Here is a 13,184-nt window from a genome sequence, read left to right as displayed (position 1 = left end):
TTGAGAGCTTAATAGTGAGAGTTCTTCCCAAGTATAGCTTTAATTACATAACTTTTCAGCACTAGCATACAACATTCCAGACTGCTTGTCTCCCTTGATTAATAATGTTAAAAACTGAAGGAGAGCTGTTGTAAGAAGACATACTGGAAAGGGAGTCATCATATATCTCAAATAGCAGTGTTTCACAAAACTTCAAAGGGTGAAGAGCTTGATCTCTTACTGCACTCTTCATTTAAATTACAGGAACTACTGCAACTTATTATCTACTTAATTGCAATTAATTTTACAAGTTGCCTAACTAAGAGGGTGATGTTCAACATTAGTCATACTCAGAGCAGACCCAAGTTGCTATGCTACTGCAGATTATTTTAACATTTTAAATATGCAGTGAAGTCTTAGAATATCTTAAAAGATTTCCCCAACAGATGGGCTCTTCTGGTTGTCCAGATAAAATCTTTCTGAGGATGGAACTTTTTATTATATGGAAGATGGTAAAACAAGCTGCATCAAATATAAATTAATAATAATAACAATTTATTTTTTATACTCCGCACATCTGGCTGGGTTTCTACTCTGGGCGGCTCCCAACAGAGCGCAATAAAATGTCAAACATTAAAAACTTCCCTAAACATCATAAATATAATGGGCTTTTTGTAAAGGAGTGATTGCCCCCAGCCAAAGATAAAACACTGCTTATGCTGCCATCTCTTGTTATTAATCTCCAGAAAGAACCCTTGGTAAGTTGACTTTTGCCAATGGCACCTGTCCTGTCCTGCTCAAAAGTTATGTTCTTTCTAATCTGCTAACAGAGGCTAACAGGTTAAAATTTGTTTTGACTTGCTGTGTTGACACTTACGGAAACTCTTACACACTGTAGAACAAGCAATATTTATCCATTTTTAAAAAAATATTGAAATAAATATCATTTATTTATGTTAAATTAATTATTTTAAACGTGAAACATACATATTTTATCTGTGAAATATACATATTTAATTCACTATATAGTATGGACTACCTATCCTTCCAATCTGTAAATTTCAAATTTGCTGTGAACAGAATACTAGGAAATCTCTCTTCCCCCACCACCAACTAGACCTTGTGCATAGGGACCTATGTTAATGAATCATAATTACACACTTGTGTTAGTAGTGAAAAACAGAAGTGGAAAAACATTTATAAATATCTACCTCATTACAAAAATATTTATTGAACAGGACAATTATTTTGGTACACACTATTGTCCAAACAATTCACCAGCTGGAAACATGGATGAAAAACTTAATTTAAGCATTACCCGCAGCCCATGGAAACGGGGATTGCTGTAGAAAAGCTTCATTTGCTCTGCAGGGAGTGGTCCTAGCACCTTCTGAATTGTAAAAAGTTGGTCAATTTCACTTTCGCCAGGAAACAAGGGCTGTCCGTCACTAAGTTCCCCAAGAATACAGCCTACTGACCACATATCTACAGACTTGCCATATGGGGCTCTGAAAAGAAAACACACGGATGTTATTGCTACTTTGCACACTAATACAAATATTAAATTTAACAAATCAATGTTTTAGGGTTTCCCCCTGTATTGTATCTAGGAAGAAATTCAGCATCAGGGGTCTCTCATCCTTTAGAGAAAAAAGCTCTCTGCTCACTCCCCCACCTTTCATTGGCTTTTCCTTAGAGCACCAATAGTTAAGGTAATATACAGAGGAAAATATAGTAATTGTACATGCTTCCATCGAAAAACTGGTTTTGAATTTGGCAAAACCTGCCAGCCTTTTTATAGGAATTCACTCAAAAAAATATTCCCCCCCCCCCAAATCAGAATTACTAATGCTCTTGTTGATCTTACAGCTGAACTGAACAAAATGTCTTTGGTACACTGAACATGTAGGTCAGGATGTTAGTCACATCTATTCCATTAATTAAGCTAAAAGAACCCAAAATGATATTTTAAACAGCAATAAACTCTTCAAAAATGTATTAAAAATTAAAATTATTTTTTTTAAAAAATCTAACATTTCATTTTAAGAACCCTAATTGATTAGACCAAAGACCCATCTCGCCCAGCATTCTGTTTCCACAGTGGCCAATCAGATCTCTTTAAGCCTGCTAGCAGGACCAGAATGCAACAGCACTCTCCCAACTTATGATTCCCAGCCATGAGTACAGTGGTACCTCTGGATGCGAACGCCGCTTCCGCGCATGATGTCATTTTGAGCATCTGCGCATGCACGAGTGGCGAAACCTGGAAGTAACGCGTTCCATTACTTCCGGGTCGCCGCGGAGCGCAACCCAAAAACGCTCAACCTGAAGCGTATTCATCCCGAGGTATGACTGTATTCAGAGGCATCAGGGCCAGGCAGGCAAAGGCATTTTGGCACCTGAGGCTAACCACAAAATAGCCCACACACAACCCCCGCCAAAGAAGAAGGGGTGAGTGAAGATCTGCATCGGGAACACATCAGTAACAAGGGGAAAATAAAAATCTTCATTGGGAACAAGGCTGGGAGGAGACCAGCAGCGCCGCCTATTCACCAAAAGGCCTCTGTAGATGTGGCTTGGGGTGCTGCTGCTAAGGAGGCAGCAGATCTGGCCTCCAAGAAGGGTGTGACAGCTGTTGTTACTACCGCAGAAGCGGTATCTTCATTGACAATGACTCTAAGGTCCATTTTTCTAGCCAGTCTCTGTCAATTCAGACTTCATTAGCATGTATGTGAGATCTGGTGTTTTTTGTTTCAATCCACAAACTCACACCAGATTGCATTTTTCATCTTATCTCCCATTCATTTATTTCCAATCTCCCAGTTTGGAGATATTCTTTTGGCGCTTCTCACACTCTTTTCGTTTTAACTACCTCGAGCAATTTGGTATCATCACCAAACTTCACAACCTCACAACGCACTCCTAACTCCTAATGAACAAGTTAAAAAGCACAGGTCCCAGAACTGATCCCTGCGGGACTCTACTTTCTACATTCATATACTGGGAGAACTGTCCATTTATTCCTACTCTATACTTCCAGTTTCTTAACCATAAGCAGCAACCTTAGCAGAAAGGTACTCCATCAAGCCTTACATATCCGGAAAGTAAGATAATGTTTTTAGGATAAAGTAAGATGGTGTTTTTAGGAGAATCAAGGTGGCTGAGGAAAGCCTTTCTGGTCTCTCCTTCCATTTTCTATGGGTAATAACTGTGCTTTTTTCTAAAAAAATAATAATGTTTAGGGGTACTCTCATTTTGATGCAAGAAAATCACCATTTTATAGTTCAAATTGGGAAAAATAAATACAGTAAATGAAAAAAATACAAAGATTCACAAAATGTTTAGGGGTATGCATACCCCTGTGTACCCCCAGAAAAAAGCACTGGGTAATAAAAACATAATAACATCCTTACTGAATCAGGCCACTCGTCCATCTAGTTCAGCATTCTGTTCTCACAGTGGCCAACTAGATGCACAAGGGAAGCTTGCAAGCAAGACCAAAACATAATGTACTCTCATGGGTACATTCCACACAATAAAAACCTGAATGCCCAGAATGTCTTCCTAGCAAATATTGTTTAAATGATACAAGAGAGACTCATGTTTAAACTGAATATGCATGTGCATATGTTCAATTTACTGCTGCCAGAATTGCAAACAGTATGTAGATCTCATAAATGAGAAACAGCCAAGAGACAAAATACTTGAGTTTTATCTGAGCAAACTATGTGATTACCTGGCAGGAGCTTACATTAATAGGGTTGCTATATTTCAAAAGGTGAAAATCCAGTATACTGTATAACAATCCATGGCCAGTGTTTCCTCTGTGCTTGGAATGATTCTGTTTTAAGGCATGGCTGTCTGTAACTACTACTGCTACCTGTAACTATTTTACTTTCACATTATGTGTTTGAAATGTCAACAGTGTTCTTCCACTGCCCATGTTTATCTGACCTTGGTCGTCCCTCTGTCCTTATAACCAACGACAAGTAACTGCTGCTTTCTACTTCAATGGGAAAAAACATTTAAAAATAACCACTCTCTTTCCCCTTGCAAAAAATAAATCCCAAATTTACATCAACAGCAACAGCAACAGTTGATGGGTATACCTCTTTCCCCTTATACTGCAGTACCCTAGTCCCCTGTTGCTGAAAGCTTATTTTCAGTTGCTTTCTTCACATTTACCACACATAAATATTGGCGTATAAAGGCCAAATCAGGACTAGTCTTGGTTTGCTTTGCTGTCCCCACTAGAGTCTGCAAAGTGCATCAGAACATGCACCGAAGCCAAGAAGTTACTCCTGCTGATAGAAATGTTAAAATTGAAGCTACAGCAAGCAACTCCCGAGAACACCCCTCTAAGGATAATATCTGAACAGACGTTCTGTTCAAACAGCAGTGGAATAAGCTATCTCTTATTATTAAGTTTGTATTACTACCCAGTAACAAAGGTTTTCAATAATACTGTGAACTCACAAAACAAATACAACAACTAAAATGCAACCATGAAAGCTATTTGAAAATAATTAAAATACAAATTATCTTAAGAATGAACAGGAATGTAAGAGAGAGGAAGCTCTTCATAGTCATGCTAGTAAAAGCTTTACAATTCTTGTAAGTCAAGGGAAATTATAGGTTATTACCATGGGAAAAAGTCATAAAATATTTGGTAGTATAATTAGCTATTTGTCAGGTTTCCCTGCTCTCTTTCAGGCTTATTAAAATGGCACTGTAGCATATAAGGAATTCAAAACTCTAATGTTTTCAATACTCAGAAAAATATATATAAAACAGCTAAAGTGCAAAAAATGACCCATATTAATTATAATCATAACCACAAAGAGAGAAAGATGTGTGGGCTATACCTGGAGCATCTAAAATTATTTCTTTATCCATATTAAAGTAAAGCCACACTTTGGAAGCACATAACTCAAGAAATAGTGAAATTTGAAGTATCTTAATATACACTGCAGCATACGTATACTATATGTGTCATTTAAATTGTATTCAAATGAATTTAAAATTTATTCAAGAGCTGCATTACCTTACCTAGAAATTTTAATGGGGGGGGGAGAGAATGGGATTTTCTGGGCCCCACTCATCATTCACTTCACAATAATTATTGCCTAGACCATTTTTTTCTTGAGTTGAACAGCCTTTAAGCAGAAACACAGGCTGATGTTAAATGCACCTTTCAATTTAACAGGTCTTTTTATGTGCAAATAAAAATGGGAACAATGGGATTGCAGGTATCAAAGGACAATTTCCTCCTCTGCTGTGGCCCTGAGGAAAATCCCCATTTGAAAGCTTAGAGGGGGAAACCCACATTGGCACCAATGCGGAATTTCTTCCCTGATGGAAATGGCAACTTCAGAGAAGAGATTTTCTCTTCACTGTGCAGCAAGGCAGAAAGGGGTTAAATTTACCTTCCACAGCAGCAGCTAGCTGAATTGAGTTGAGGTCATTTTAATTTCTTTTAGTATTTTAATTTTTGTATGTTTTAAAGTATGGCTGTGATTTTTTTCTTGATTTTAGTGTTTTATCTTTTTGTAAACCATTTTGAGGTTTGTTTGTTTTTTACAATCAAAGCAGTGTATAAATTTTATGAAATAAATAAAGAAAATGCAGAGAAACATTTAAAGTCAGATCTAGGATGGACCAAGACTTAAAGAAATGACAAGAGGTAAGAGACAATAGAATATGGGGAGGGGCAGAACAATCCCCAGGGTTGAGCTACAATACTGCATATGGTGAATGACAGTCTCATAGCGACTCTCACAGCGCTGCCCAGAGTGAAAGAGGATAGGCATGCAGGAAGTTCAGATGCTGGTAATTGGTACATAATGTGGTAACATGTAAGGAAATAAGACACACAAACTGACCAGATGCTTGGAGAATGTGTATATAAAAGAAAAACCAAGAAAGTGAGAGAAAAACTGACCCAGTTTTTGAATCTATAAATCAGAGTTATCAGAAGCTCGACTACCAGGAGGCCATATGAATATCTGCTGGGCAGGGCTCTTCACACACACATTCCTGGGCTCTATGGAATGCTCAAATGAATGGGCTCCAAACGGATGCCAAAATATACAGTCTAGTTGCTGCAGAAGTTGACCATCTGTGGCCCAAAACATGTAAGGCTAACAGATTTCATTAGAATCCAATCCTATAAAAACATTTTTGCTTTTTTTTTTTAGAACGATGAAATGACTAAATTAGGCTTCAATTTAGTGCTGATTATGAAACTAGCCAATGGAAATAAGCAACGAAAATAATAATTAAATATGCTCCTTATTGAAGGTTAAAACTTTAGCAACCAAATGCTAGTTAGTGGATAAGATTTGCAAAATGGTACACTACCTACAGATAGATTACTTACCCAAGCAAGAGTTCAGGAGAACGATACCACCTGGTGGCCACATATTCTGTGTAGTTAGCATTGCTACCTTCTGATAAATTCCGTGCAAAGCCTGTATCAAGGTAATTTGAAAATGACTTGAATGTGAACATACATTTATTTTAGCATTTTAAGTTAAATGCTCTTTTTAAAGAAATGTATGAGCTATTTGCATGCCGGTTTTACTGCATTCCACATAAAAGCCACCTTGCCACTAGTTATTCAACATTAAAGGTAAAGGTAAAGGTACCCCTGCCCGTACGGGCCAGTCGTGTCCGACTCTAGGGTTGTGCGCTCATCTCACTTAAGAGGCCGGGGGCCAGCGCTGTCAGGAGACACTTCCGGGTCACGTGGCCAGCGTGACGAAGCTGCTCTGGCGAGCCGGCACCAGCGCAGCACAGGGAAACGCCGTTTACCTTCCCGCTATAAAGCGGTACCTATTTATCTACTTGCACTTAAGGGAAGGGTGCTTTCGAACTGCTAGGTGGGCAGGAGCTGGGACCGAAAGACGGGAGCTCACCCCGCCGCGGGGATTCGAACCGCCGACCATGCGATCGGCAAGCCCTATGCGCTGAGGTTTTACCCACAGCGCCACCCGCGTCCCTATATTCAACATTAGCAGTCTTCAAATTTTTGTGCAACAGGATCTTCTTTTTCCAGTTAAGTCAACCTGTAGGTTATTCCACGAAGAGTAATGTAACATTAAGTGCCACAAAAACAGATCCACAGAGAAGGCATTTTTATGCTAACCCAGAAGCAGCATAAACAGAAATATAATTAGTAGTTCACGCCCCGCCTACTTTCCAGGCCTTCTGTGGAAGGGGAGAGGCAGCAAACTGGGATTCAAGTATGCATCTCTTGCTTTCTGGAAGTGTGGGGAAAGGAAGCTAAAGTCATTTGGCTTTCTTTATTTCTTGTTGCTTCTATGGAATGTATGAAGTGGGTCATCCAGTTAAGTAGGAACACGAATGTTCGTTCTATCAGGTTTCTACTGCTGGTAGCAAGTATATCACTATTGCCTAGGAAGGGAGCTGCTACTCTTAAAAGCCTAACCTACAGAATAGTGAGTTTTAGCCCTAATATGCTTCTGCTGTAGAAAATGGGCATTCCTACCATGAATTCTTGTTTATGGATTGGGCTAGAGGCCACTTCTTCTCTGATATGGATTTCCAACTGAACTATTTGATACTGATCAAACACATTTGATATTTCAGTAGTCTAAGTGAAACCCTGCATACTTCTACATAACTGCCCAAATGAGTAAGCCTAATCTTGTGGGAGGGAAACAGTCTCAAAACAGAGCAGATGTACTAGAGCATGAAACACCATAGTATAATAGCCAAGTGCATCTGTCACAATTAGTCTATGCTTAGTACTCTTCTCTCAACATTTTTACTAGCAAGAAATTGCACCTGCACAATACATGTCTAAGCAGCTACTGCACATTGTATAAGTACAAAGCACAGCATATTTAAGGCATAGCAGACAAACACTTCTAAAAAGCACTTATGTGTTAGCTTTGGACTCTTTCTTAAATAATAGTAAGAAACTAAGTGGAAAAAGAAAATCTTTCCTACAGGCAAAAAAAAAAAAAAAAAAAACCTGTAAGGAATCTTTCAGAAAAGCCTATCTGTCATTTTTACTGCGAAACTGGTAAATTTCCAAAGAATTTAGGGGGGGGGGGTGTTCCTGAATCATAGAATGAAAACTGCTTCTACAAAAGAAGCTAAGAAACACAGACTTACAACAGTCCTATACAAGTCTACTCTGAAGTAAGTCTCACTGTTATCAACTGAGCTTATTCTCAGGTACAGGATTACAGCCATAATGTTCTAAAAGCTCAAAAACACTGATGTATTTTGCTTTCAAATTCAATGATACTGAGTCTGATGATGAATAGAATACTGACGAGTATTTGGCTAAGAATACCACAATTATTGGCTATTGTAGCTGTCCAGGATTACTTATATGACAGAGCTCTCAAAATAGCAACCAAAATGTTTAGTGTCTGAGGCAACTCCCCTGTGAGGAAGTTACAACATTTGGGGTTTTTTACTTTAGGAAAAGGCAATTAAGGAGAGCATGGTAGAGGTATATAAGATCATGCGTGGTGGGTAAAGAACAGTTTCTCTTTCTCTCTCTCATAATACAGTGGTACCTCTGGTTACGAACTTAATTCGTTCTGGAGGTCCGTTCTTAACCTGAAACCATTCTTAACCCGAGGTACTACTTCCAGGTTAGTGGAGTCTGTAATCCGAAGTGTTTGTAACCCGAGGTACCATTGTACTAAAAACACAGGAACATCTAATGGATGGTGGGATTTTCAGGACAGAGAAAGGGAAGTAATTCTCTATACAGTGGGTAGTTTAACTATGGAACTCACTTCCACAGGAGGTGGAGATGGCTCTAAAAGATAATTAGACCAATTCATGGAGACTAAAACTGCCAATGCTATTAGTCACAAAAGGTACCTACTACCTTCAAGATCATATACACTATGTCTCTGAATACTAGATAGAATGCCATAGCTGTATCTTCACACACTTAGGCATTTCAGGGCAGCTCAAGTAATTCTTCTGTATCAGCACAACAAAATTAGGCCACAATCCTATATCTATTCAGAATTCCTTTAATTCAATGGTGTCGAGTCCCAGTCAGGTGGAGCTACAATTTCTGCCATTCACGTCCCAACTTTGACTGTGGGGTGAATGCATGTGTGCGTATGAGTGTATATGCATCTGTTTTTGCACTGAAATGCTAACTGGCAAACCATTCAAAGAACTGGACTATTACTAGCAAAAGAGAAAACATTTTTGTTTTTATTGTAGAAACTAATTATCCTACAAAACATGTTAAAAAGAAAAGTTTTTCAGATGAAGCAGAACAAAGAAAAACATAGTTCAAATTACAAATTAAAAGTCATAATATACAGAGCATAAAAACAAGACACCCTTTTAAAATAAGAATGTGCTTCAAAAAATGAAAATCCTTACCAAAGTCACACAACTTCAAAATATCATTGTGGCTTATTAAGAGATTCTCTGGCTTGATATCTGAAATAATAAATGCGTAGGAAAAAATTAGCATCATAGCATTTCACTTGTTCTGCATTATTAATTGATTTATTAGTTATTTTTCACACTATTTATTTGAAATACAAAAAAAAAAAAATGTTAACAAATTCTACTTTTGGGGTTGTATCAAATACTGCTGGCCGGCTCATGCAACAGACTTTGCAACAGACCTTCCTCCCCCGCCCTTCCCTGCAGTCCTTTATGCACTGGCAAAATCTGCTCTAGAGGGTTGGGAGACTCACTGTTACATATTTTGGGGCATATGGGGGCGGGGGGAATACAGTCCCAGAAAATAAGATGGCTCCTAAAAAAATACACCTCAGTGCCCAAGGACAGGGTAATGAAGTTCACAAGGTAAAGAGAGGCAAAAATATGCATTAGAGGAAAGCTAAGTTCGTTGACAAGTGTTCTTATTTCTCATATACTCACCTCTATGAACAATATCATTTTTATGACACCAATGAATTGCTTTTATTAGTTGATAAATATAGCTTTTTACTTTTTCAGGTGTAACTCCATTTGGCATTTCTTCTAGCAATTCAAGCATATTCTATGAGTTAAAGCATAATTGTATTAGAGGCTAAAAAAAGTTAATCTAGATTACTACCATAATTGCAAAGTTTTAAAAAACTAATTATGCAACAACATCATGACTTATTAATATTACAGATATGTTAATCTAACCTCATTTCAGAGAAAAGTCTACACACATTCAATTTTTACAATAATCCAGAATATGGCAGTTAGTTAAGACTTCTGGTTCTGATACAAGACAACAGAAATCGGTTCTGCTTTCACAAAACTTAACAAGAATACTTGCAATAGTATTTAAGTGACTTGTAACTTAAAACAAAGACAAATAGTATAAAAGGACGAATTTACAGTATGGCAGAACAAAGCAGAAACTTCTCTAAAGCTGGGTCTGAAAAGACTGGTATTCTGTACCAGCTACAATTTTCAGAGACGGCCTTACATAAAGTGTATCACAATGCAACAGTCAGAATGTAATCAAGACACATACAGTGACCAGATCTACTTTTTCCATTGAAGTGTACTGCTGGTACACCAGCCCAAGCTGTGCAAAAGTAATTCTGATCACTAGCTGACCATCCAAGAACAAAATCAATGGTGAGGTTGAAGCAACGGCTGGAAGTCAGGCATAGGCAAACTCGGCCCTCCAGATGTTTTAGGACTACAACTCCCATCATCCCTGACCACTGGTCCTGTTAGCTAGGGATGATGTGAGTTGTAGTTCCAAAGCATCTGGAGGGCCGAGTTTGCCTATGCCTGGCTGTAAGTGCTTTTGCACAGCTTTCTATAGCGAGTACAGAGTTTTATTTTGTTCCATTGTTATGTCTGCTTAAACAGGTTTTTGAAAGCAATTGTGTAGATAATGGGTTTTTAGTTCCTCCTCTTGTTTATACTTGCTTCAAATTGCTGTGCATGGTTTTACCCTTGTTTTTAATTAGTAAACTGCTTGGGGTAACTTTATAAATCATACCCCACATTACAATTTGTTACCAGCTCTGGGATGTTGGTTAACGGTAAAAACCATACACATGTTAAAGTTGTGATCCCATGCATGCTTACTTTGAAGTAAGTACTATTACATTAATCATCCCTGGACTATTATTTGGTCCCCAGGATTAGACCCATGGTGTGATCAGGAGCGAGCCTTGGACTACATGCTCCTTCTGAAAGGAATGAGCGCAGGATAAAGTCAAACAGAAAGTGGTCCCTCTCAGGATTTTGATGAAGGATTTAGAATATGGATTTATTAGGTATTCACCATATAGTCAAATTATATTTTATATTACAAACTTGTGTTCTCCAGACTTTACTCAGAGGTTTCTAGTTTTCCTTACTAAAAGGCTTACAAGATGCTGGAAGTGTCTGTCAATTAATATCTATTGTCTGTCATTGGTTACGTCAAATAGGTAAGATCAGTCTCCAACAGACAGTAAAAATACAGGGTGTCTCCTTTAAAAGAGGCCCCGTGGATACAGAGTACACATGGAGACTGTATATTAGCTGTTCTTGCAAAACACATCTTATGTATAGGTGGTGAAACTACAGGTTAAGAAACAAACATTTCCTAGAAAAATAACTGAATGTAGAAGTAGCTACTAGTTAGGATTGGAAAAAGAAGTTTTGCCACTTTTGAATAGTGGCTTAATTTAAGAACTACTTGTTCAGAAAGGAATATCTTCATTTATTGTTCAAGAATGCACTTATAATTTGGTTATTTCCTGCAAGCCCACATGTCCAACTTTAAATCCTCCTAGTCCCAACTGATTTTGCTATCTTCTGGCTAGAGATGCATCTACTTTTGTGGAATAATGTAATCAAGCAAGTAGGAGCTGTTCATAATATTATTTCTGCAAGAATAAAAACTATAACAATTTTTGATGGATAAAAATAACTTCTTTTTTTAGTTTCAGGTTTAGGAACACCTGAACTAAATTGAAATTCTTTTTTTAAAAAAAACTTACTTTTTCTACATATTCAAACACCAAATACAGTTTTCCTCTTCTTCTGAAAGCTTCTTTCAGCTCGACTATGTTTTCCTGTTTCAAAGTACGGAGCATTTTAAGTTCTCGTAAAGTAGTTTCTTTGACCTCTTCATTTTCTAAAAGTTAAAAAGGAAAGTTGGTAAAACTAACTTTAAAAAACAAAACAAAAACCCTCCTTGTATGGAAAGAAATACATTAAAATTCTGACACCAAGGAAAGTCTAGCACTATCAATCCACTATTCATATAACATTACAAATACTCCATAAATGTTAGTACGAAAGCATATTCTTAAAAACTATTATTATACTAGGGCTAAGGAAATGTATTATGATTTTTACATAGACAATGTTCGCATCTCGGAGGATAAACTAAAGAAAAACTAGAAAGATACAAGAGCCAAGTCTACTGTGGAGGTAGAGCTCTCCTTTTTCCATTCAAAAGGTATTAGAGACGTGGCAATACATAAACTTTCAGAGTCTGAAAGTTTTGTGAAGCACTAAGATACTAAGAGTTTAATTTCAATACTGTACCGTGGTTTATTGAAATCAGAAGTGAATGGTACAAAAGGTCTTAAAATAACGTGGGAGCAAGAACTGGGTTTGAAACTAGAGGAACAGGAATGGCAGGCAAGATGGAACAAACCCCCATGTAGGTCCATCTCAGCTAGTTCCATCATACACTTTTAGGTACCAGAAGACAACATTCCTCTTTATCCAGGCCTTTGGCTAATTAAAACTCTATATCCTTCCAAATGTGTTGGGGGGAGGGTTATTGCTTTGTTTTATTTTATTATGCAGTTTGTGTTCCCATTTTGTATTTTTATGTTGCCACCCACCCTGAGATCTTCATGAAGGGCAGTATACAAATTTAACAAAATAATTAGTTTATTTAAACTAATAATTAATAATTAATTAATTAATTTAATAAAATAAAAATTAGTTGCGAGAAGAATTTTTTTGGGATGGGAAAGCAGACAGCATGAAGGGCTAAATAACCATTCTCTGCTAGAACACTCCCTCCCAAGTATGCTCTGTGATTGAGAAGTCTATCATTATATGTAACTGCTGGATTTTGCCCTAAGCTACACTGTTAAACATGCTTGCGATGGGTGAAACTCAACTTAGAGGAAACTACTTCCAAGGAAACATGCTCTCAAATAGGTTGAAGTTTTTCGGTCATCCAAACCTTTCCCAATGGCTTATCTGTGGTTTGTTTACTG

The 13,184-nt window shown here is 37.6% G+C and overlaps 1 protein-coding gene across 3 annotated transcripts in view; it reads right to left on the bottom strand.

Moving 5' to 3' along the window:
• CDKL5 (cyclin dependent kinase like 5) overlaps positions 1–13,184 on the bottom strand; it is a 64,561-nt gene that overhangs the window by 26,365 nt on the left and 25,012 nt on the right. For all 3 annotated transcript variants that reach the window (XM_083612265.1, XM_083612264.1, XM_083612266.1), the window contains exons 5-9: positions 11,943–12,079; positions 9,880–10,000; positions 9,370–9,429; positions 6,359–6,449; positions 1,298–1,487 (exon numbers count right to left, since the gene is read on the bottom strand). In XM_083612265.1, the coding sequence (XP_083468391.1) occupies positions 1,298–1,487; positions 6,359–6,449; positions 9,370–9,429; positions 9,880–10,000; positions 11,943–12,079 (599 nt within the window). The remainder of the gene's footprint in view (positions 1–1,297; positions 1,488–6,358; positions 6,450–9,369; positions 9,430–9,879; positions 10,001–11,942; positions 12,080–13,184) is intronic.

Source organism: Podarcis filfolensis (assembly GCF_964270895.1).
Source record: "Podarcis filfolensis genome assembly, chromosome: 4".
Lineage (NCBI taxonomy): Eukaryota > Metazoa > Chordata > Lepidosauria > Squamata > Lacertidae > Podarcis > Podarcis filfolensis.
Note: the sequence above shows the minus strand (reverse complement) of the source record. Positions and strands in the feature narration are given on the sequence as shown.